The sequence below is a fragment of the Pavona decussata genome, unplaced genomic scaffold, assembly GCF_977016875.1.
Source record: "Pavona decussata unplaced genomic scaffold, jaPavDecu1.1 SCAFFOLD_207, whole genome shotgun sequence".
Taxonomy (NCBI): domain Eukaryota; kingdom Metazoa; phylum Cnidaria; class Anthozoa; order Scleractinia; family Agariciidae; genus Pavona; species Pavona decussata.
This window is the reverse complement of record NW_028145612.1, coordinates 1381949-1406628: the sequence shown is the minus strand read 5'-3', so window position 1 is coordinate 1406628 and position 24680 is coordinate 1381949. Positions and strand designations below refer to the sequence as shown.

Genomic DNA, 24680 nt, shown 5'->3' with positions numbered 1-24680 from the left:
TGTGCAAATACATTTTTTTATTATTTTATTATTATTTGGAGTTCAGAGAAATTTACAGCACCCCACAGTCGAGTGAACAGTATACTACGGAAGCCAATAAGGGTGACGAGTTGTCGCTTCTATATTCTATTACAATATGGGAGAGGGGGTGAGGGAAACGTCATGAATCTAGAAGATCTGAATCTACTGATCTGAATCCACTGTTCAGCCATGTTTGCAAAGTTGGCATTTGGTGGGCTTTTTGTTCTTACTATTTAATACATGTTTGTTTGGAAATTGTACGCGTCCTCACATTCCAGATAGTGCTATTTATAATTCAATCAGAATTTTTTTTTAAGTGACGATGCCAGTTTCAACTTTGAGCAACCAGTGTATTAATCTGAAATTTAAAGACCGAAAATCAGCTGAACTAGAGAAAGGGCAGTTTAATCATCAAGCCATTCAGGCATTTTGATTTAAAATTACATGATATTTGCAATTTGATGGTTAAGTCATTTTGGTGATTTCAAATTTGCAGAATTCGGTGTTTTTAAAAAAATCATATTTTGACGATAGCAGTAAGTTTGAAGAATTTATTGTTTTGATGAAATCATGTTTGCGGAATTCAACGATTTTATTCAGTACAGGCTTGAATTTTGACACCAATCAAGCGCTATAGAGCGTTTTCATTCACCTGACTACCGGCCATATTGGTTTACTGAAATAAAAGAAAGTATTTGCATAAAAATAGAGTTCAATTCCCAGAGGTTTAGTTTGGGACACCAACATGGCCGCCATTTTTTTTGTTTTGGGACACCAACATGGCCGCCGTGACGTCATGTGAAAACACTCTATAGTGCTTATTTAAATAATGGACAGGAAGTATCACACCTTGAAATTGCAAACTTTGATAAGTCAGGAAATCAACCAATCAACTGATCCATCGTGTAATCAACCAGTCAGTCAATCAATCCATCATTTAATCCAACAGTCAATCAATGCATTATGTCATTAATCATTCAATCAACCAGTCAATCGTCAGTCAGTCAACCCATTATTTGACCAAACAATCCAAATTAACAATAAAACTTTTGACATTCAGTTGAATCAATCAACCTTTAGTGCACAGCTGCCCTAAAGGAAGAGCCCATGTACATCAATCATGCAGCTATCATGCTATTTTTTTTTTTTATCTGCCCCTGAAAATGACATGGCCTTGACTACCGCATTGAACTTTGCAACCCCCTTTACTTTCTTTGTGCTTCTCCAAAGAGCATTTCTCCGACATCCTTTTGCAAACGTAAGGAGTAATTTTTTCTCCTCTTGCAACATTTTGAGGTGAGACAGTGAGTTCGAACAGGAGTCCATTATGTGCTCCTGGTTTGATTCATGTAAATCGTATTAATAATATAATAATATAACCTTCGCAAGAGGCAGTTTAGGCCTTGGTTATATTAGACTGGTACGACTTTGGATCGGCCTCCATTTAAGTTCAGAGGTGAAAAAAAATCAGATGGAATCAAATGGCAGTGATATTGGTTATGTGGTGTTCATGACTCTCTGACAAAACAGTGCTACTGATAAAAACAACACAGCGAAGATAGCAAGTACTCATTCTTTAATACACATGCTTACACATAAAATACAAACAATAGTTGGACAGCGGAACAGTAAAACCTAACGGATAATTTCGTACGCAGATCTCCCACGGTCATTTTTCAGATTTACAAACCTGCAGTGAGATCTGGGTTTTAACCGATCGGCCCGCGCGAAACTTCAGATTGAGTTTCGGTCTCTCCCCTCCCCTCCCAATTCGTCTAGGTTAAATGCGCCCTACAGCGTACTTTTATATATTGAAGTTTCATATGGCGGATTGGGCAATTATTACAGCATGTAGATTACTGTGTGATCAGAGTATAATTCGATTAACCCTCCTATAAGTACAGACCCTTTAAACATTTTTGTTTTAGCTGCTTATGATAACAGAGCCAGTCTCCACCGAATGATAATGATCGACACGATCTGTTAACTGTTAAATGTACACCTGCAGTAGAAAGCGCTTCTTTTCATATTCAATTGGAATGGAAAGGGAGTTCAGTTAGGCAAAGTCACTGGACAGAGCAAAGTTTCAAAGTTGTCCTCAATGACCCAAAAGAATTTTGGTATTATTTGTATTGGCAGCTGTAGCAAAAAGAGTGTTAAAGACGACTTCAATTTCCTAACCTGTATATGCGATGTATCTTCTTGCATTTTTGTGCTTCTAGGCTTGCCAGGCTGTCCTTAATCAGGTCGGGTCCTGGGGGCACGTGCGCTATATGTGACAACTAACCGCCACAGCTTACTACCAAGCTCGAACGATTTAACTGGAGTGAAACTAATAGCTGAAAAGTGGTTCGCACAAACTTAACTCGACTGAAATCAAGTACACATTCGGTATAAATGAACGGGAAATATTTATGTTCTGATTCTACCTCTTCTTTAGACAATAGCGCCCAAGAAAAAGCCTTTCTGCGCCCAAAAAGCAATTTGTCAAAGTTATCACCCCGTGGACAGAACCAGAAGACTATTTTCACAGCTTTTGCTGCTTAAGGCGCTAAACGGACGATCAGCCTATCTTTTCCTTTTCGCTAGTCCTTTGCACCTCACAAAAAACGCCGGAAAGCAGCACTTATAGCAACTTACATTTATAGCAAAAACAAAACAAACTGCTTATTGCAGGATTAAGAACATTTTATATCGGTTTACAATCTAGTACTCTTGCAAACAAGGCTTACCTTTTAATAAGCTGATAAAGACGCCTTTCAGGATCTTCGCCTTCTGGCTAATCTCGGTATAATAGCAATGCTTGTTTTCATAAGTAATCACCATGGATTACGCCCTGTTATGCTTTCTAATACTTTTATTCTTCTATGAACTTATTTTTTACTGCCAGGTACAGGCGCACGGTACAAATCATGAATTAAGGAGGCGCTGGTTGAGCCCAAGGGGTACTCCCTTATATAAGCTATATAGGTATGTGCGGCCTAAAAGGTGTGGTTTTTGACCCGTTTTGGTCTTAAAATATGTATAGATTTAAACCATCTTGGTCTGAAAATCTGAAAATGGGTATGGATTTCACAGTGAAACGGCTATAGATTCTAGAGTCCAGCTCTGAAAATGGGCATGAATTTTCAAAGACAGGTCTTTGAAATGACATTTTGGTCAGAAGTATTTTCACGGTTTGGAGAATCGAGCCGCACACCCCCACCAAAAATTCCGAAGAGTACCCCCCCCCCCCCCCCCGGGTGGATGATCAACTTATTTAATTAATTAAATCAAATTCCAAATTACAGTTACATTGCAGAAGACAATCCAATAAATCTAAGGTCAGCTTAAAACAGAATACGAGATTCCTTAAACCCCATCAAACGATGATAAAGGAACCGCAAATTTTGTTAGTGGTGCTTGCAAAATATTTTAGGCTACGTTTACGCATTACGGCTGATATAAGTGTAAATTGAAGTAAACGTCTCAATTTGTCACAGTTTAAAACCGACAACTGTTTGCTCACAGTCTGAAGGCAAAAAGAGCCAACAAAAACAGCTAGCAAAGTAGTTTTGGCAGATTTACGTACGGCCAGTTATTAAGCAGCTTAGTGTGCAGATACCATAAGTTCTTTCTAGTTAGATTCTGGTGGTGGCTGATTCTGGCTGTAAGGTGGTGGTGCTGAAGGTGCTCCAATTACCACAGGCTGCTGTCCCGGATATTGATATGGCTGCTGTCCCTGATATTGAGATGGCTGCTGTCCCGGATGAGCAACAGGTTGGTAGAATTGCTGTTTTCCGGCGCCTTGTGCCACAATCACCACGGGTGGCTGTTGTAGGACAGGTTGTCCCGCGGGTTGCTGATATGGAAATTCCTGCGCTCTTTGCTGTCGGTACAACTTGAAAATAAGGTAAATATCCACGAGGAAAATTATCCAGGAGATGTAACCGAATCCCTGAAAAAAAGAAAAGAAAAGTGATAGAAAATTTTAATACCATTTCAGGCTAATACTTCATTGACAACGTTACTGCAGGCTTTGAGAATATCAAGGGGAATTTCTCTTGGCTCCCAGGAGCTCAACTCCTACAAGAAAGTAATGAAACTGCGTAGAATAAGCCCATCTATTAATTTAGTGAGCGAATAAAATTACATTTTAAATTTGGCGAGCTACAATGAAAATGTAATATAATAAGGCAACTAACTATTCCCTCCAATTTCGTCATACATGAGTTCTACGCATAGTAGCGATATAATCGACAATAATGAGTTGCTTGGCTTACATGTAAAGTTCGTCACGTGTACGACTCGACGGAAGATCGTGGGAAATTTTTGAGAGCTTTATCAACATTAAAAGAGCTAGAATCGAGAATCTGGTGCTGTATGAGTAGGGCGGAAAGTTATGTCGCGCGTTTGCTTTGGTGTTGCTCTAATACGCTTTGTGATTGGTTAAGAAAAATAATCGCGTGATTTTATCAACCAATTAAAAAGTGAGTTAACCAAAAAGCAATCGTGACTTGATTGCAAGCGATTCCTGCGCTTGCTGTCATAACAACATGTGCTTCGTTCGAATTGTGATTGGATTCGTTCTGATTGGTTAAAGAGATTGCTCTGTTTTTTTGTTTGTTTGTTTGTTTGTTTTACGAATACTAGTTCAGTTGAAGGTGGTGTCATTAGAAGTCTACATTACTGACGAGAAAAGCATACTATTTCCCTAGTTTTCCTTTAAGTTCCAGGCAGGCCTTTCTAGATCTGTGTATGGAACTCAAAAAAGTTGCCAGGGCCAGGGTAAAACACGGACCTGCACTATATATACCTGGCCAAGTCGGCAGTCATTTCGTTGTAGACACTGAGCTGTGAACATCGCACAGAGAATGTTGTCAAATAAGCAGTTAAACTTTTCTTCCACTCTATAACTCGTTGACCTTTTGCTACAATTAATGTTAATAGTCCATTTCCGGAGTTACTGTGAACCTCATTATGAAAGCGAGGCTAAGTGCAAAGCTTTTCATATGAAAATAAGCTTTATTTGCATATGAATGAAAACCAATTTTCATAATAAAAGCTTTGCAATTAGCCTCGCTTTCATAATGAGGTTCAAAGCATTCTACCCACTGTGGCCCAACCGGGATGATTCAACCCCCTTCTCCTCCCCCACCCCTTCCCCGAAAGAAAAAGTAAAAAAAGAAATGAAAAAGGGTATGCAGTAACACGAACAACAACAGAGAAGTGACTCTGAAGATTTGTAGCCTATAATGCCGTTATCGGCACTTTTAGTTACTTACCAAGCCTATGAACAGTGCAATAGCATTAGATTTTGACTCCGTTACCAGGACTTCGTAATTCTTTCCCAAATCGACGGCCCGAGAAGTCAAGTTTCCGCAGCATGCAATCAGCAAAATGGACAAAAAGAAGTAGGACAGCAAAGTCTACAGGTGTGACAAAAAAAAATATCTTTTGCTTTCACAATATTTTAAGGGAAGCCCCCGCTCTTACAACAGATAGACGTTAAATTGTTGGAAATAGTGTCTAAATCTCAAAACTCACTTTAAAATGTGGAAACTGCTTTAAAATTTAAATTGGATTTTATCACCTTCTATTTTCGTCTTTAACTTCTCAGCGCGCCGCCATTTTGGATTCTATGACGTCATGCCATTGCCAAATGATTCTCCACAAAAGAACTCCTGCTTCCTGACAATAGCAGTAACCGTGTGACGGCGCGCGGGATATTAAACGCAAAAATGTGCGAAAATCCGTTTTTAGACACTATTTCAGACAATTTAACGTCAATTTTTCTTAAGAGCGGCGGTTCTCTTTAAAGACATGCAATAATTTATGTCTTTATCAAACTACTATGTGTAACCATAAATTTTCTGGTCATTATGACGCAAGTTTCTGTAGTTTCTCTACGTACAATTTACGACAAAGTGAGGGAAATGATGTAATCCTTTATGTTATGAGCATGAAGGGTTGGGTTAGGTTTGTAAATTTCTCACTTTTAATTAATTTATCGTTTACATTACAGTTAGTGTCTTTACTTGGCGGGTGACTGCTATGAATTTTGACACTTGAATTAAGTTACCATCATTATTATATAGAAAATTAACGTCAGCCCGTACAAAGGCGAAAAAAGTGGCTGGAAAGGGAATTCGAGCGAGCGCAAAGCGCGACACTTGAGATAGAGTATAGAGAGGAGGGGAGGGAGAAAGGACCTCTTCCATCTCTCCTTGAGTTTCTCACTCGCGAATTCTACCCAACATATCTCCCTTTTAGCGTTCGCTGCACCGACAAACACATATATGGATTGCAGTATTCTTTATTTTTTTTTTCTCGGAAGGAGTATTCCTATACTTAAGGGGGTGAGTACCAGTGAGAGAGGGCATGGTTATAAAGTGGGGCATGGTATGAATGTGTGTGTGATGAGGGGGGGGGGGGGGGGGAGTGGGGCTGTTTTCTTACCAACAAGGTCCACGGTGAGGGGCGACTGCAAATCCTATCCAAACTGAATATGATGGTCAAAGCCAGGAGTATAACCATCACCCAGGCAAAGACTGTGATTCCTCTAAAGAAATCCGCTTTTGAATCTTCCACGGTTACGGATGTGAAACTTGTGAGACTGCCCGTGCCGAAATACCTCAAGATGCAGACCCAGGCTCCCAAAAGTAAAAACTGTCGTGAAGAAGTATATAAAACAAAGGTGTAAACGAAAATCACAAAATGTATCAACTCTCAAACTTAGCTTGGCACGGTATCTGAAGCAAACGTTTGAATTTAGTCTCGCAGAACAATTAATTCAAGTCGACAAGCTCTGTTATCCTACGCGATACTGGTGCAACATCGATTCACACGCCGCCAATAGAATAAATGTGTTTGTTGTTGTTGTTGTTGTTGTTGTTGTTGTTGTTGTTGTTGTTGTTTGTTGTACAACGTGTACTCTGAAAACAACCAAGAACTATTGCTATTTCCCGGGCATGATATAACGGTTGATATCCCATGCCCGCTAAGGCAATTAAAACTCTGCAATTGCATTACCCAATGATCCAGGTTTTAATATCCATTATTACGCCCCACGAAGGCTTTTATAACGATATTTCTCACATCTGATTCGCATCTGATAACCTTATTCAAAATGCTCGAAAGTTGAGTCAAATTTCAAGTTCGACGTTTTTCTCAAGCGAAAGTGTACCGGTTTCGCGTTTGACGATCTACTGACCGCCCATGCAAATCAGTGTGCACCAGATGCAAATAGCAAGTTTTTTCTTTCCCAAAACACGCTATATAAACTGCTGTTGAAAGCGCCAGCGCAATATGTCAGCGGTGTATCTAAAAAGTGCAGGACGGAAGGACATTATCGATCTGTCTACGACGAGATTAGGAAGCGTACTCCTTCATCGTCTGCAATTACAAATTAGGGACCTTAAGCAGCGACGGCGACGGCAACGAGAACAACGTGTGAAAGCAATAGTTTTAATTAGCAAAACACTGGCTCTGCACGTGCGTTATACACTTTAAAAGTACATTTATTTGCCGTCCTCTCAGAAAACAACAACGTGAAATGACCATATTCAAGGCCTTTATGGAGAACGCATGACGATTAATTTTCCTTCCGCTGTTCCTGGATAGTTCGGCCTCATTACACAAACTGAATGAGATCGTTGGCCTCATCGTCGTCTTTGCTTAAGGGTATCAAACGCCGGCATGCGCATTTGTAAGTAGAACAGGAGTAGAACAAGTACCATTATTGTTCTGGCGCATTTTGCGCCGAGAACAAGCCATGTTTTAGGAAGCCTAGGAAAACCTAACTTGAGAGCTGAAAGTACATTGGCAAGAAATAGTACTTCACACTACAGCAAAGATTCCCTACCACTTCTGCCAGTTTAATGTTGAACAGCGGAGAGTGCAGATATTCATAGTTGATATCCCAGACTCGTCTTTGTGGAGGTCCTTGCTGGCCCTGGTCGGGAGACGTTTCCTGTGCTCTTTGGGTCTGGAATTCCCTGTAATTTAGCACCATGTCCACGACGAACAAAATACAGGACAAAAAGCCAAAAGCCTGTGCATGTGAAATGTAAGAAACACATTCGTCAATATCTCTCTTCAGTGCCGCTTATTCAATTAAAAAAAACTTTATAATATAAATCGTTTCGTGAAACACTGATAAACCATTGATAACCTTGAGATATATGGCAAAACAATTTGCTACTTAGTTTTCGAAGGACACTGTCTGAGCACGTCCCCAAGAGGGCTTTTCAGTATCAACAATAAATTATAAAAAGAAATGATTATATTTTCCACAAATACTGTACGACTGACAATTTTTATAACGAAAATGCTAACTATGAATTCATAAAATTATATAAAAGGGTCGTTCTTAATTTATGCTTAAAGGTGCTAACGTTCTTACATAACTTCAAAGATTGTTCTAATCTATTCCAATGATAAACGGTTCTATAGCAAAACGTTCATTGCCCTGCACTAGTCTTGAACGAAGGAATATTTAGCATTTGAAAATTCCTGGTCTCTCGCTGTTACTTATCTTACTTCTAGCTACAGATTATTCAGATAGGTACCTAGGAGCACGGCCGGTCATACATTTAAAAGCTAACATAGCGTCTCTAAAAAATAACCGACTCTTAACAGGGAGCCAATTCAAACTTTTCAATAGTGGGGTACCATGATCATATTTACGGCTATGTGGGTATGTAAGTATGTTGGAAAGAATGCTATGTCAGCAGTTGGAACTATCAATAGACGTATTTTTTAATGAAAACCGAGTTTTTGACAGTGTTCAACACATGTATGGGGTGGCCACTTACTGTAGCATCAATCGTTTCCGTCAGAGTCATACTCCAATAGAATACCCTCCGCCAAGTACTATATACAATTAAAAATCACCACTATAACGCTCCTCGAGTCTGATTGGTTTAAGTTGATCACGTGGCATGATAGTGTTCATCGGCGGATAGACACTATCAGCGCATAGTGTCGATCCGACGAAAATGCCCGCATGGATAGTACTTCGCAAAAAAAAGACCTCCCATTTATTCCTAAATTCATGACTAAATAGGCTGCCTTCAGGATCTAGGTAGTACTCATACCAAAGCGACGTCAAGCGCAACTATATCTTGCGAGATTTTGCTTTTGCTTGATAATGTCCTATACAGCTCTCCAAAGGCCACAGCTTTCGGGACCAGGTTTCCAGTACAGGCGAGTAACAGGACAAACAAGATGAAGTAGAAGAACACAGACTGAGAAGACAGAAACACCCAACATTTAGTTAGGACCCAGGCTTTTAAAATATAATTTAATTAGCTAGTGAGGTACCAATCGGTTATTACAAAGCAAACAAAAGTTGAAATGTGGACAAAAGCCAAGCTCAACAAATCTTAGTTGTTTTCCTTCTGTTTTTTAATGGCCGGAATGCTTTTTAACGACTTCGCCCTAGCCCTGATCATGACAGTAAACAACACATGCGAGCTAAGAAAAGTATTTGAAACGTTGACGAGAGTGCGTCTGACCAGGTTTATTTCCCTTTTTTCGACCGTGATAAGATAGATAAGATAAGATAATTTATTTAATGTCAAATACACAGGGGGTGGTCTCCCAGTCCCCCGAGCCACAGGCTAATGATAAAAGTGTTTGACAATATAAAAAAAAGCTAATATCGCCAATAGCTACTAATTAAATTAAAAAATTAACATCTATCTATAAAGATAAATAAATAAAAATAAATCAGGCCAAAGGCAATACACAAATACCAGCCAGTATTACTAGTTGTCACAGAAGTTTGCAGATTGTTTATTTGTTTGTTTGTTTTTTGCTTTTTCAAAGATCTGCTACACTTTAAAAATAAAAATTTTGAACAATTTCGCGGTACAATGATGGAGAAATTTGACATGTTAATGATGTTGACAATGTTGCTCCGCCGCGGTATATCCAGGACTTAGTCAACATTCAACGATGTGATAAATGTCAAAAGGCATTAACTCTTGTTGTTATTAACCCGGAAAATCTTTCTTCCAGTTGTTGCTGGTTCCTAGTAAGGTATTTAGATTTACTGCGTGTATCTCTAGACCGCTTTTGGAAACTTAAGCCCTTTTCACACCAACAAAACATGTTTAATTAAACCGGGTTTAACAAAATGAAAATTGGTAACAGAACGCTGAGCCATTGACTTTGACATAGGATTCGAGTAAACTTTAACTTATGCTTTCACTTGAGCTAAATCTGGGGTCGACAAAAATCCGAAAGCAGCTTTTATGAAGGAAACAATTTTAAACTGTGTTTAACTAAACAACTTTCAAACGTGTTTAAGCCTTGCTGTGAATGGGGCATTAGTCTGTTATTAAACTGTAGCTGGTGTTTCCCTTACCGTGATGGTGAATAGAGACGGTCGATTGCATTTGCAAACAGTCTTTGGCAAGCTGAGTATGTAGATTATCAGATACACTATAACCACCACGGTTGAGAAAAGATAACATCGGCCTAAGGGAGGTGACGTCATCAGGTTATTCTTCGGAGCAGCCACGAACCGAGATCCGATTATACCGGAAATTGACCTGCATTCACTCTCTTTCAGTAGTAATGGCGGACGACGTCGGGGAAATAAAGACTTCGAACGTTTGTTAGGATTCGTTATGGTAGAATACAGAGTTCTTTCCACTTTCGTTTCTCGGCGTCTGAACACTGACCTCAAGGATTTTACGTTCGATTTGTGGAAGAAACGTGGAACTATGAAAACAGTCAAGATTTGCTCAGGTAACATCGACCTACGGGAGGTTAACATCGACCTAAAGGAGGTTAACATCGGCCTACGGGAGGTTAACATCGACCCAAGGGAGGTACGCTTTATAGCACCACGTTTGTATCGTATGTGTTATACTGGCACAATCGTACACATGGAAAGCTTATTTGCAAGCATTAAAACTTACAATCTTGCAGGAGCTTTTCTAATCATTGACCTGAGTGTCATTTCATTAATTTTATTACCAACTCATAACATCCGCCTACAGGAGGTTAACATCTACCTAAGGGAGGTACAGTGGCTTACAGTGTATATTTTATAACTTGTCAATTCATAGACATAGAAGCTTACTCTCTAGCAGGGAAACTTGGGATCATAAGGAGCTTTGCTATCATTGACTTGAATTTCATAAATATTTTAATTTTTACCAACTCATAACATCCGCCTATAGGAGGTAAACATCTACCTAAGGGAAGTTATGGTATTATAATAAGGAAGGATGGACTTGAAGAAAGCTTACAAATCTGAAGGGGCTTTTGCATATCGTGTACATGCCGTTTTAGAATAAATTTATTTATAAAGAATTATTATTATTATTATTATTATTATTATTATTATTATTATTATTATTATTATTATTATTATTATTTAAAAAGCCTTTTAATCTCACTAGAATGAGATTAATGAGAGTTTTCTCATTTTTTTTTTATTTACACTCATAACATGGAATATAATATATTATTATCAATATTAATTTTTGGCAACACACTGACCTATGCTGGGCCATTTATATTCATCTAATGAAACAATTTTACGGCCATAAAGATTTGCTGTGAGAGGTGTTATGGGTTTAAATAGAAAAAATGCAGGTGCATTAAAATAGCATAATAGCTGTTATGATGATTAAAGGCAATATTATTGTTTTCTTGTTGTTGTTGTCGTCGTTTTTTCTTGGTTGACCCCATCAACCTGTAATTTCCACATTAAATTTTGCTAGGAGTGACTGTTTATGACTGTTGAAATGATAGATCATTTTTAAAAATATAACCCTCAATATGTCAGAATTTATTTTAATTTAATTTGTGATCACTTACAAGAGGTTTGACTGTTTGACTGCTTACTACAGCACATTAACAATATTGGTTTTATTTTATTTCTTTTCAGAATTCAATACTTAAACTGTGCAGACCGCTGAAGAAACTGCTACTTCAAAGACACCTATGACTCATCAATTCCTCAAAAGACATTGTGTACAACAGATGTTGTTGAACTGTTATTGTCAAGCTTGACCTCTCGTCATGTGGCAAAATTATGTAAAATTTGATATTCAAGTTTGTAGGGTTAATTGACGGAGGATCTCCCATATAATGATGGATTGGATGGAAATGGTCATAATTTTGTTCCTCTCTGGCAGGAAATTGTGTAGATTGGTATATATGTACCACTTAGAGTACAAAGATACAAAATGACCAACATTTTTAAGTAATGTTTAATCGGAAGAAAGATTCCTAGTCCTTTCTAGAACTTAAGGACGGTGCCTACTATTGTTACTGCGCATACGTTCTGTGCATCTGGAGATACTCGGGTTTCCTATGGGTGGTGCCTACTATTACAGGGATATTTTTGCGCACTTTAAAACTATGCGGAGAAAGCAGAACTTAGCAAGTGATTTTGGTTTCCAAAAAGAAAATTGGGGGGAAATCATGCATTTTTCAGAGATAATAAAGCTTCAATTTGGAAAAAAGCGCCCTACATTGCTTTGTATTTTGCTGCTTTTTAGAATAATTGTTGCTTGGTTATCTCTAAAAAATGCGTGGTTACCCCCAATTTCCTTAAATTTGGCTTTCAATACCCGCTACCAAGATCTGCTTTTCCCGCATAGTGATAAACCGTGCAAAAATACTTTGCTATTAGTAGGCACCGTCCTTAAGCTGTTGTGAAAAGAAATCCCAAAAATATAACTGAGGGTCTTTCCTCTATATAATCTTTCACCTGATATTGAAATGTATCTTTCAAATATCCATATTCAATTACAGTTATGGTTGCTAACCTTTATGGCTATTGAGTCAAAAAGATATGACATAAAGAGCTATTATTTTGTAAGTCAACAAATCAGTACCTCAAGTAAAGGTCAAAGTGAAATTGAGCCATGCCATGAACCTTTGAGTGTGCTTTTCAAAAGATCCAAATGACCACCCCTAAATGTTTTCATTTTCATGTTTTAAGCTCATGACGTGTCATTTGTTATCAAGTAAGCTCTATGCTTCTAAATACGGGTGGAACGTTGTCATGAGTTGGAGAACAAGTCAAATTTGAACAAAAAATAAATGCCTTGTCCCCCCCCCTCCCACATGGCATTTGACCATGTACCATGCCTGGGAAGAAGGGAATTGAATTTGGCTGGGGTAGAGAAATTGAACTGAATTTACACTGTACCTTTGGCATTGGAGAATTTGGACTTTTCTCTTTTTTTTTCTTCTGTTTGAATACAATAATTATTGAACAACTGAGACAATATAATATATAATGCTCTTTATTCATAATGATAGTACAAGAGAGTGCATGGTAATAAGTAATACCTGTAAATTGATATTGAGATGCCGGAGCCTGGGGCTTATATGGCACAATTCATACAGGAGATTGGTCAAAATGGTGCAATTACTTTACAGTTTACAAATAAATAAATAAATAGATAAATATTAATGTTAATAATAGTGGTGATAATAATAATAATAATAATAATAATAATAATAATAACTTAAATCAAAAAAAATTAAATAAATAACAAATAAAATATTAAATTAAGCGAAGCCGTGTATACGAGAGTTCAAAAGGACATGAATTCACAATTTGATTGGAAGTAATCTCTAAGTTTTTGTCTACAATTCGAGATAGTAAGCGAATTACCTAAATCAAGAGGGTTGTCATTCCAAATTTGAGGGCCTTGTGCATGAAGTGCAAAAGCCCCTTAAAATTCATAAGTTTTCTTCAAGTCAATTCTTCCCTATTATAATACATACTTGCATGGTGCTATAAACATCATGACCTCCCTCAGGTAGATGTTTACATGTACCTCCTGTATACGTAGGTGGAATTGTTATCACTTGGTAAAAATAAAATGAAATTCAAGTCAATGATAAAAAAGCTCCTTATGATCCCAAGTTTCCCTGCTGAAGAGTAAGCTTCTATGCGTATGAATTGAGTACACAATATCTTTTGTGGAATTAATGAGTCATAGGTGTCTTTGAAGTAGCTGTTTCTTCAGCGGTCTGTGCAGTTTAAGTATTGCATTCTGAAAAGAAATAAAATAAAACCAATATTGTTAATGTACTGTAGTAAGCAATGAGAGAGTAATGTACAATCGTCTTTTAAGGTTTCTTAATAATCATTATATTCTCTCTGACAATCAGTATGGTTTTCGCAAGCATCACTCCACCGCTAGCGCTTATGCTCTTACTTGTTTATATGACAAAATCTCTTCCGCCATTGACAATAAGGAATGCACAGTTGGTATTTTTATAGACTTGTCCAAGGCCTTTGACACCGTTGATCATAACATTTTGATTTCAAAATTAGAGCATTATGGTGCTCGTGGCACTTCACTGAAAGGGTTCGAAAGCTATCTAAGCAATAGACAACAATATGTGGAATTTAATGGTGTCAGTACGGAGTCTTGCGAAATTAAGTGCAGGGTGCCCCAGGGTTCTATACTAGGTCCCCTACTATTTCTACTCTATATAAATGATCTGTGTAACGTGTCAAAGGTCGTGGATTTTATTCTTTTTGCAGATGATACAAACATATTTTTCTCCCACAAAGATTTTAACTTGCTTCCTGGAATCTTGAATTCTGAAATGCTTAAATTAACTCAATGGTGTCGAGCAAACAAGCTGTCCATTAACTTTAAAAATCAAATTTTATGGTTTTTAGACCACCCCAAAGGAGGAAAACACTTGATATATCTATTCAAATTGACAACAATGTTATTGAACATGTGAAAGAGACAGTATTTTTAGGTGTTATCCCCGATGAGCATTTGTCATGGAAGCCTCACATTCTTAGTGTTTCTAGAAAAATATCAAAATAAATAGGTATTATTTATAAGTCTAGTTTTTGCCTTCCCAAAACCTCCTTACGCTCCTTGTACTATAGGGTAGTTTACCCTTACTTAATTTATTGTGTTTCTGTGTGGGGATCGACATATCAGTGTAATTTAAATCGGATTATTGTTCTGCAAAAGAAGATAATCAGAATAATATCTAAAGTTTCTTTTGATGCTCATACTGGTGTTCTTTTTAAAGAACAGGAGATTTTAAAATTCTCTGACATTTATTTATACCAAATAGGTAAATTTATGTATGTTTTTAAAAGAAGCTTACTTCCAAATTATTTTCGCGATATGTTTACTCTTGCAAGCCAGATACATTCTTATAATACAAGAAATTCCAACCTTTTCTATATACCTTATTGTCGAACTAATCTTCGAAAATTGTCAATTCGGTTTCAAGGTCCTACGCTTTTCAACTCGCTTAGTCGTGAAATTCAAAACAGTGAAAGTATCAATTTGGCAAAAGACTTAGAAAATTCCTTCTTTCTAAGTTAAATTGACTCTTTGTTGAGCTACACACCTTTTTCTTTTTTTTTTTCTTTCTTTCTTTTTTTTTTCTTCTTTGAAAAAAAAATTAATTGGAATTTTCATTCAGTACCATTAACTTCTATGGTTTATCCTATAGTTCCAGGACGCCTATAGTTAATAAGCCCCAGGCTTCTATATAGGCTTCCTAGCCTTTAACACATTTCATCTTGTAAATAGTTTAGTAGGAATATTGTGTATCATCTTTAATGTATTTATGTTGTATTTTTTGGTTAATGGCAAATAAACAGTCACTTCTAGCAAAATCTAATGTGGAAATGACAGGTTGATGGGGTCAACCAAGAAAAAAATGACAACAACAACAAGAGAACAATTTATTGCCTTTCACTGTATTCCATGTTATGAGTGTAAATAAAAAAATGAGAAAACTCTCATTTATCTCATTCTAGTGAGATTAAAAGGCTTTTCAAATAATAATAATGATAATAATAATAATAATAATAATAATAATAATAATAATTATTATTATTATTATTATTATTATTATTATTATGATCCCAAGTTTCCCTGCTAGAGAGTAAGCTTCTATGCCTATGAATTGACTTTTATAATACATAAGTTATAAAATGTACACTGTGAGCCACTGTACCTCCCTTAGGTAGATGTTAACCTCCTGTAGGTGGATGTCATGAGTTGGCAATAAATGAAATGACACTCAGGTCAATGATTAGAAAAGCTCCTGCAAGATTGTAAGTTTTAAATTATGCTTGCAAATAAGCTTTCCATGTGTACGATTGTGCCAGTATAACACATACGATACAAACGTGGTGCTATAAAACGTACCTCCCTTAGGTCGATGTTAACCTCCCGTAGGCCGATGTTAACCTCCTTTAGGTCGATGTTAACCTCCCGTAGGTCGATGTTACCTGAGCAAATCTTGACTGTTTTCATAGTTCCACGTTTCTTCCACAAATCGAACGTAAAATCCTTGAGGTCAGTGTTCAGACGCCGAGAAACGAAAGTGGAAAGAACTCTGTATTCTACCATAACGAATCCTAACAAACGTTCGAAGTCTTTATTTCCCCGACGTCGTCCGCCATTACTACTGAAAGAGAGTGAATGCAGGTCAATTTCCGGTATAATCGGATCTCGGTTCGTGGCTGCTCCGAAGAATAACCTGATGACGTCACCTCCCTTAGGCCGATGTTATCTTTTCTCAACCAACCACCACCCAGCTAAAAATCATGATGCCCTTGAAGAAGTTTGCGTCATCCTCCAGGTCGGGAGCCATGGCGCCGTCAAGGTACTTTAGAATACTTGCCCACGCACCCAACAGGCTGACCTGGGGGCGAAAAATAGGTAATGTGCGTTTAATGTACTGCAGACACTAGGCGTGGGAAAAAATTGCCGACAGAATTTCGAGCATAATTCATTGAGTGCGGCAGAGAGCATTATTCCGGCATAATACCACATTTTCGAGCAGAATTTGAGCATAATCTAGGAAAAATTGTGGATTGAAAGACAGTTGATAACGTATATTAGATAAATGCCAAAACGTACGTAAAGTTGATAAATGAGGATCTTAGTGGCAGGGAGGGAGTAGATTTGACGGTTGATGGTTATCGAGGGGAAATTTCTTCCATGAGTTAAAGTTAATGTTACCTTTTGTGTTTTTTAACTGATTAAAAATTGTGTTCTGGAGGTTGTGATCAGAAACACGTTATCAATGTCGTACTTGCAGACGGATATAGTTGTAATGTCAATTTAGACGCAAAATAAATGGAAAAGGCAATTCAGTTTGAGAGCCAAAAGTCCGGGATGAGTAGCTGAAATAATGATATTTGAAAGACCTTGAACCGTTTGACAGTTAGTAATAATTGCTTTTTTAAGGTTGAAATTTGAAGGTTTACGGTTAAATTTAAGGCTGTTTGAGGGCTGACAGTTAACCCCTCTGAGACCCTCATCAATGCGAGAAGTTATGTTTGAGTTAATATTCTGCTTTGTGAAAGCCCCAATTACACTATATTCCTCGAATTTTAGAAAAGTTCAAAAGCTTTCGATATTTCACAGCCGCAAAGATTAGCGTTTGTGTGGTGCCTTCGAACAAAATAAATCTTTCACTGATCTAGAAGACGACATTTATGACATTTTTCTCGTGAAAACTCGGTTGATTGTTTTCTGTATCTCTGAGAAAGACAAGGTAATCGGTTAATGGTTATGACCGCCATTTTGTTTGGTTTGATAAACCTTACTCCACTCTTATTTCGCCCTTTAATTTAATGACATATTTGTACCTCCGGAAAAAAAACGAGGTTAGTTTGCCAGTGCTACAAAAATTGGAAGAGACATTTCGCCAAAGATCTAACGCTCATTTTTGCCCAAAGTTTATCAGAATTTTAACACGAACAGATATTTCACCAAAACAAGCTTGTGGGTGTCCCTGGTCTAAGTAAAATGCTGAACAAATAGAAAACAGGGGTGTTTTTCATTTGGTCAAACTTCTCGGTTTGAAATTCGAAAACTTTAGAAAGGCTTTTTGCTGTCTGGGCGAAGAACCTCGTCAGTTTAAAACATGCAATCTCATTGGTAGACCAAAAAACGTACGTGATGGCGCATGAAGCCAACAAAATGGCCACGGAAATTTTGCACAAATAGAAAAAACAACGAAAACCCTAGAGTGGAGTTTCTCCGTCTAGTTGTACGTTTGTTCCGGAAAATTCCGGTATATCCGCGCGTTTCATTTACAGTCAAAATCGAGAAAGTCAGTCTAACCAGTCATATCAAAAGAACGCAATTCGATGGACCAATCACAACTCGAAGTAACTACAAAGCATTGGTTTCAAGCTTGGGAGCACACAATGGTCTTTTTCTTCTGATTGGTTGACACTGAGTGATGAGAGTATTTTTTAACCAATCACAGCGCATTGTAAAGCAAAACCAGACTACAAGATTTCTTTCGACGCAGAACTGAAAATCACTCTAAATTTTAAGAAACATTACTTACAAACTCCACTATCTTGATGAAGCATAGAGGTGACTTTAGGAAGCCAGTGTCAATATTTAGGTCGAATCCGCCTGGACAAGCCGTTTGTTGTTGCACAGGTTCCCCAGGAGCACCTTGAATATAGACAGGTTGTCCTGATTCCACAGGTTTACCAGGGGCACCCTGACTAACTGGGATATAAAAATACTGAAGAGGCTGTCCTTCCGGTGTTGTAGCTGGGTGACCAGCGGGTACCTGGATAAAAACCGGTTGTTGCTGGCCAGGTTGCATCTGGAACATGATTGGCTGGCCAACAGCGGAAGGTTGGGCTTCCTGTACAACCGGAAGTTGAGCCGGAGTTTCGCTATCCATCTGCGAAAAAGAAAGAGAACAAATTGGCCGATGCAGAAGATTTCTGTGTTAAAACTCTTGTAAAAAATACAAAATTTTCCGCAGCCTTCCTGCTGTCTTCGTCTGGAGTAAAACGACGACTAGACTATGAACTGACTGCACTTTTCGCACCCTCATTAGCGGTAAAATATTTTTTCCCCATCATTTTCCGAGGATTTGTTTAGCACCGCTAACAAACCGATCTGAAGTATCCTTTTTATCTCAGAAAAAAAAACACATATATACTTGTCACAGACAGTTTTATGGCAGGCTGAAAAGTCGTTCATTTACCGGTCAGTGTAAAATGCAGACTGCAGACTGCAGACTAGGGGTAAAATGCAGACTAAATTATAAAGACTATCTTTTTAAAGTTACAGTCAATCCATGTCACGCGTGAACAGTAATTCCAAGAATGTAATGAACATTCGAATTTCTCTTTGTATAAATGTCCGACGTCACAGTGAATGAAATGTTGGACATCTCTCTGGAAATCGTTCCGAAAAAGACGCATTAACTAAAAAAAAGATTCAAAATACTTGGGAAACAATTGTTATTCTTGAAATATTCAATTCTGCAATGTAAAGAAAAATTCATAGCTTTATACTGTCAATAAGCTAGGGAAATTTATACGGGAACTCTGAAATCGCCAACGAGATTTTGAAAACTGACATGTAAATTTCAAAACTCCGTTCAAATTTCAAAAATATCATTCACGCGTGACCTGGGTTGACTGTAAAACACTCGAAGTGATTTTGGTCTGTATAGAAAGCTAATAAGTAAGTGTAGAATTCCAAAAAGATATATGTAGCGTTGTTAGCGAAAAAGGAATTTGAGGCTAGCGAAAAGAACTTAGGATTTCATTGCGTGACTTTTGGGGACGGCGCCCTACTTCTTCCAATACTTTCAAAAATTATTTCTCCAAGAATTCGCTTCGAAATAAAGAGAAAAACCGCTCAACAAGATATTTAAATGTTTTAGTTTTGAAAAAAAAAATGCATTTGACGATGTGCTTTCGAAATATATCGGTGAATTTTAAAGTGCGCGGATGGATGTACCGTCCGCCGTGAATTAATTACGTTGTAAACAAACCGAGTACAGAAAACTCAAAAATTCGTATCTCGGTAAATATATGTCCTTTCGAGCTAATTTTTGGCTCTATAGAAAGCTGAGTAAATGTAGAATTCAAATATGAAAAGATTTCTGTTGCGCAGATAACGAGAAAGGAATTTAGCGCTTGCGAAAAAATCGTAGAAAATGAAAACAGTTCTCACGGTTTAAAATTAATGAATACTTTCCGGGATACAACCTGCCCAACCGAACAAAATTTAATTTAATTTAGTCTGCATTTTACCCCTGGTCTGCAGTGTTCAGTCTGCATTTTACCCCGAGTCTGCATTTTACCCCCAGTCTGCAGTCTGCAGTCTGCATTTTACACTGACCGGTTCATTTACACTCAATTCGTCCCAGTCAGTTTTGCGTGACGGACGTGACAAGGATTTCTCAGAAAAAGTTGAGCAAGTCTGTTCCGGGAAAATTGCCTAAGCACGTATTTTATTTTTCTCGGAAGGATGATGAGAGAAGTTAAATCGTTCTACAACAGAAATAAAATGGTTTGATCCAGCTTTCAACGACATACTTTACTTCTGTCTGGATGAATAAAATTCACAATTTCGTTCTGCGTGCCACATTTCAAGCCCGATCGCTTCTCTGCGTCAAAGCGAACGATTACCCGGGCGATTAAGGTCCTCCAGAAACTGCTTCGAACAATTTCTTGTTTCAGATTGAACTGAAATTCGTAAACCTTAACTGCTGCGCCGACCAATCTGTTCTTTAGTGTTGCACTTCCGCGATATATTTAAAGTGATTCAAGCATTCTAACGTTTTTTTCTTCTGGTAATCTCTGAATTTCTTTTAGGAATACCTTAAATACCTCCCTGTCGATAATTCCTTCAATTTGTCATCTTTAGGCCTTTAAAATCGCCTGAAGAAGAGACGAAGATCACGCAAACAGGCTTCGGTATTTGTTCTCAAATTTTCAGAATCATATCCGAGAAATATTGAGCTACAAGAGTTTTTACACGTACTGGAAGTACAAAGATCACTTGAGCGAGAGATAAATCAATCGCCAATTTTCAGCTCTAGTAATTTGCATTAAGCCGTACTCTGTTGGCAGATTGAAATAGAGTATTCACTGGTATTGACGTTTTAGTTATGGAATTGAATGCAGTGACTTATCTTAGAAGTTATTTTATTCTGTCGTTCTAGCTACTCAGTATGGACGCTTACTTGTACACAGCTACAGAGCACAAGTTATCTTTCGCTCGGCCAGCTCGCTCCGAACTTCAAACGAGTCGGACTCTCACAGTTTAATAGAAGCTTATAGGCTCCTATTTTTAAATGAGTTAGTATCAAGAATGAAGCATGCGTTCTTACCGTGTTTATTCCTTGTGATTCCTTTAAGATGTTCGTTGAGAAAGGAACAAATACGCAGTTGTCAGTTTTCTATTGATTTATCCGGGGTGTTGTCTGGCTGTTAGCTTGCGCTTAAACGTTACACGTCACACATTTGCATGAAAGAAACGATCTAATGAGCATATAAGACACCCACTTGACATGCATGTGTTCTTGGTAAAACCGGAATTCTAAAACAGCTAGGTCACGCGATTTTAATAATAAAAAAATATATACACGAACTGGCAAACGGATTTCACCGGAACTAACTGTACAACTAACCCAGAATCTCTCTTCTGGTTAGTCAGACGCGGAAATGAGAAACTAGAATGACGTGACAACCTTGATCGAACTCATCCATCTGAATAAAGTTTATAAAAACGAATGAAGCTTTTTGCATGCACAAAACATTTGATTTAACTGCCGTCATTTGAACACAAATCGTTATTCTACAGTTCAGATGACATTAATTATCACAGACACAACATGACGTAGCCCCTTGATTACCTAAACATACGTAAACGAAAGGTTCTTTTGTTCATTCATTCATTCATTCATTCATTCATTCATTCATTCATTCATTCATTCATTCGTTCGTTCGTTCGTTCGTTCGTTCATTCATTCATTCATTCGTCTATTCGTTCATTCGTCCATTCATTCATTCATTCATTCATTCATTCATTCATTCATTCATTCATTCATTCATTCATTCATTCATTCATTCATTCATTCATTTATTCGTTCGTTCGTTCGTTCGTTCATTCATTCATTCATTCATTCATTCGTCTATTCGTTCATTCGTCCATTCATTCATTCATTCATTCATTCATTCATTCATTCATTCGTTCGTTCGTTCGTTCGTTCGTTCGTTCGTTCGTTCATTCATTCATTCATTCGTTCATTCATTTATTTATTCGTTCATTCGTCCATTCATTCATTCATTCATTCATTCATTCATTCATTCATTCATTCATTCATTCATTCATTCATTCATTCATTCATTCATTCAAATAATCTAACAAAAGAGCAAGGCTGATTTCACGGTCAGGGAAGTATATTTTCCAATATTTCGAAAGGCACGGCCTTTCTTCTTCAGGGTATGTTTGAGACTGACCCTGTGGCAAGATACGTTACAATTTAAACAGTTACAATAGATACCTGAAAAAAAGGCTAAAGTTACATAAACAAAAACGTTAAACGAACTCAGAACCTATCTCAACAAACGGGGATACAATCTTTCATTCCTCAACCAAGAAATAGGACGGATCAACGGCATCCCACGTTCCGACGCTATAGCTACGAAAGACGCCTCCGACACCAACCAACCTATACGAGTACCCCTTGTCGTCACATACAATCCAGCCCTTCGCTCTGTATCATCCATTATTCACAAACACTTCAACATCCTATCTTCATCTCCCCGCTGCGCAAACGTTTTCAAAGCCACACCTCTTGTTGCCTTCCGACGGACCAACAACCTGAGTGATTTACTTGTTAGCGCCAAACTACGTAATCCCACACAAAACAACCTACCCCATGGATCTTTTCGATGTGGGGACAACTGTTTAACTTGCAACTACATAACAGACGGACGTACCAGCTACACATTTCATTCTACCGGCGAAACTAGACATATTACTCATCATATAGACTGTAACTCTAAAAACGTTATCTACATGGTACACTGCAACCGCTGCCACAAACAATACATAGGAGAAACAAAACGACGACTTAAAGACCGTTTTAACGAACACCGTAGACCAGTCGACAAACAAACAAACAGTTCCAAACCCACCACAGTTTCAGAACATTTTCTTTCTAACGACCATAACGCTTCTGACATGCTACTAATTCCCCTCGAACTCATCAAATCTAATCGTGACAGTGTACGCAAAGCTTGAGAGGCATACCTCATCGACAGAGGTCAAACTATTGAACCCTTAGGTCTTAATAGGAAAGATGAGATATGAACATTTTTCCCGTCTTTCATCTTCCTAAGTTATGTAATTAACTCATTGTTACTTATTTTGTTTTCGTCTACCACGTTGTAACGTTAGCTTATACCTATTTACCAGTTGTATTTTCAAATTTCAAATTGTAACGTTTTTGTTTATGTAACTTTAGCCTTTTTTCAGGTATCTATTGTAACTGTTTAAATTGTAACGTATCTTGCCACAGGGTCAGTCTCAAACATACCCTGAAGAAGAAAGGCCGTGCCTTTCGAAATATTGGAAAATATACTTCCCTGACCGTGAAATCAGCCTTGCTCTTTTGTTAGATTATTTGCTTTACAATTTTTTTGCTGATTAGATCCTTCACTACAGGATCCGGTACTTTTATTTTCTCACGGTGGTCCTTGCAAACACAGTTTATCACTGAATTTTACTATTCATTCATTCGTTCGTTCGTTCGTTCGTTCATTCATTCATTCATTCATTCATTCATTCATTCATTCATTCATTCATTCATTCATTCGTCTATTCCTTCATTCGTCCATTCATTCATTCATTCATTCATTCATTCATTCATTCATTCATTCATTCATTCATTCATTCATTCATTCATTCACTCACTCACTCACTCACTCACTCACTCACTCACTCATTCATTCATTCATTCATTCATCCGTTCATTCATTCATTCGTTCATTCGTTCATTCATTCATTCATTCGTTCATTCGTTCATTCGTCCATTCATTCATTCATTCATTCAATTCTTCATTCATTCATTCATTCATTCATTTATTCGTTCATTCATTCATTCATTCATTCATTCGTTCGTTCGTTCGTTCGTTCGTTAGTTCGTTCGTTCGTTCGTTCGTTCATTCATTCATTCATTCATTCATTCGTTCATTCATTCGTTTATTCATTCATTCATTTATTTATTCATTGATTCATTCGTTCGTTCCTTCGTTCGTTCCTTCGTTTGTTCATTCCTTCCTTCCTTCCTTCCTTCCTTCATTCATTCGTTTACTTATTTATTTATTCATTTATTTATCTATCTATCTATCTATCTCTCTATCTCTCTATCTACTCATAATTCTCTGAAAACTTCCACTCTAACGCTCCTAAGTAAATTTTAATAACTGTTTGCAAACATGACCGTAAAAACAGGTGAGAGCATCTATTGGGTAAACGTCCTCTAGTATGATCGAGAAGGGAAGGAAAACTGACCTCTAAATATCCCTCATTCATCAACATATTCCGCGCAAAGAATTGTTCTAAATACACTTTTGTTAGAAGAAGGCACACTTATCCCCAGTATGAACTTATTGATTGAGTGGTTACTTTGTTCAGCTCAGGGTCCGGTAGGATTAGCCATCATAATCTTGACGTTTTACGTGTTGAACAGTTAAAAATCCAATGAATGAATCCGCAGCGACTGACCAAATTCGATTGACAGTCGCTGCGGATTGATTCATTAGATTCAAATGTTCAACACGTAAGACGTCATTGACTCTATAAGCTTGTATGATAACGTACATGTTAGTAGTAAAAACAAAAAATGCTCAGAAAAAA

The 24680-nt window shown here is 37.6% G+C and overlaps 1 protein-coding gene and 3 long non-coding RNA genes across 5 annotated transcripts; 2 read left to right on the top strand and 2 right to left on the bottom strand.

Annotated features, from left to right (window-relative positions):
• Positions 1–847: 847 nt before the first annotated feature.
• LOC146460824 (uncharacterized) lies at positions 848–3545 on the top strand. The gene is made up of 2 exons (XR_014857570.1): positions 848–2911; positions 2947–3545. It is a non-coding gene; the product is annotated as an uncharacterized LOC146460824 (long non-coding RNA).
• On the bottom strand, positions 1581–21304 carry LOC146460821 (uncharacterized). The gene is made up of 9 exons (XM_085087854.1): positions 21145–21304; positions 18343–18693; positions 16570–16680; positions 10373–10462; positions 9099–9248; positions 7865–8053; positions 6460–6669; positions 5286–5429; positions 1581–3958 (listed from the first exon to the last, which is right to left on the bottom strand). Exons 2-9 carry the CDS (start codon positions 18691–18693, stop codon positions 3638–3640), a joined length of 1566 nt encoding a protein of 521 aa, XP_084943980.1. The 5' UTR covers positions 21145–21304; the 3' UTR covers positions 1581–3637.
• LOC146460823 (uncharacterized) lies at positions 10481–12191 on the top strand. The gene is made up of 2 exons (XR_014857569.1): positions 10481–10841; positions 11909–12191. It is a non-coding gene; the product is annotated as an uncharacterized LOC146460823 (long non-coding RNA).
• Positions 13365–16530, bottom strand: LOC146460822 (uncharacterized). 2 transcript variants are annotated; one of them, XR_014857568.1, is made up of 2 exons: positions 16224–16530; positions 13365–14036 (listed from the first exon to the last, which is right to left on the bottom strand). It is a non-coding gene; the product is annotated as an uncharacterized LOC146460822 (long non-coding RNA). The 2 variants fall into 2 exon arrangements; XR_014857567.1 differs by having other exon boundaries at positions 13373–14036; positions 16182–16502.
• Positions 21305–24680: the final 3376 nt, after the last annotated feature.

Bases quoted from the DNA above. Each gene is read 5' to 3' on its own strand.
- LOC146460821 (XM_085087854.1), bottom strand. From the start codon at position 18,693: ATGGATAGCGAAACTCCGGCTCAACTTCCGGTTGTACAGGAAGCCCAA. The intron at 9,249-10,372 runs GTAAGGGAAACA...CTGTCTTCTCAG, and splicing joins CGTCTCTATTCACCATCACG to TCTGTGTTCTTCTACTTCAT. The intron at 8,054-9,098 runs GTATGAGTACTA...TCACATGCACAG, and splicing joins TTGCGCTTGACGTCGCTTTG to GCTTTTGGCTTTTTGTCCTG.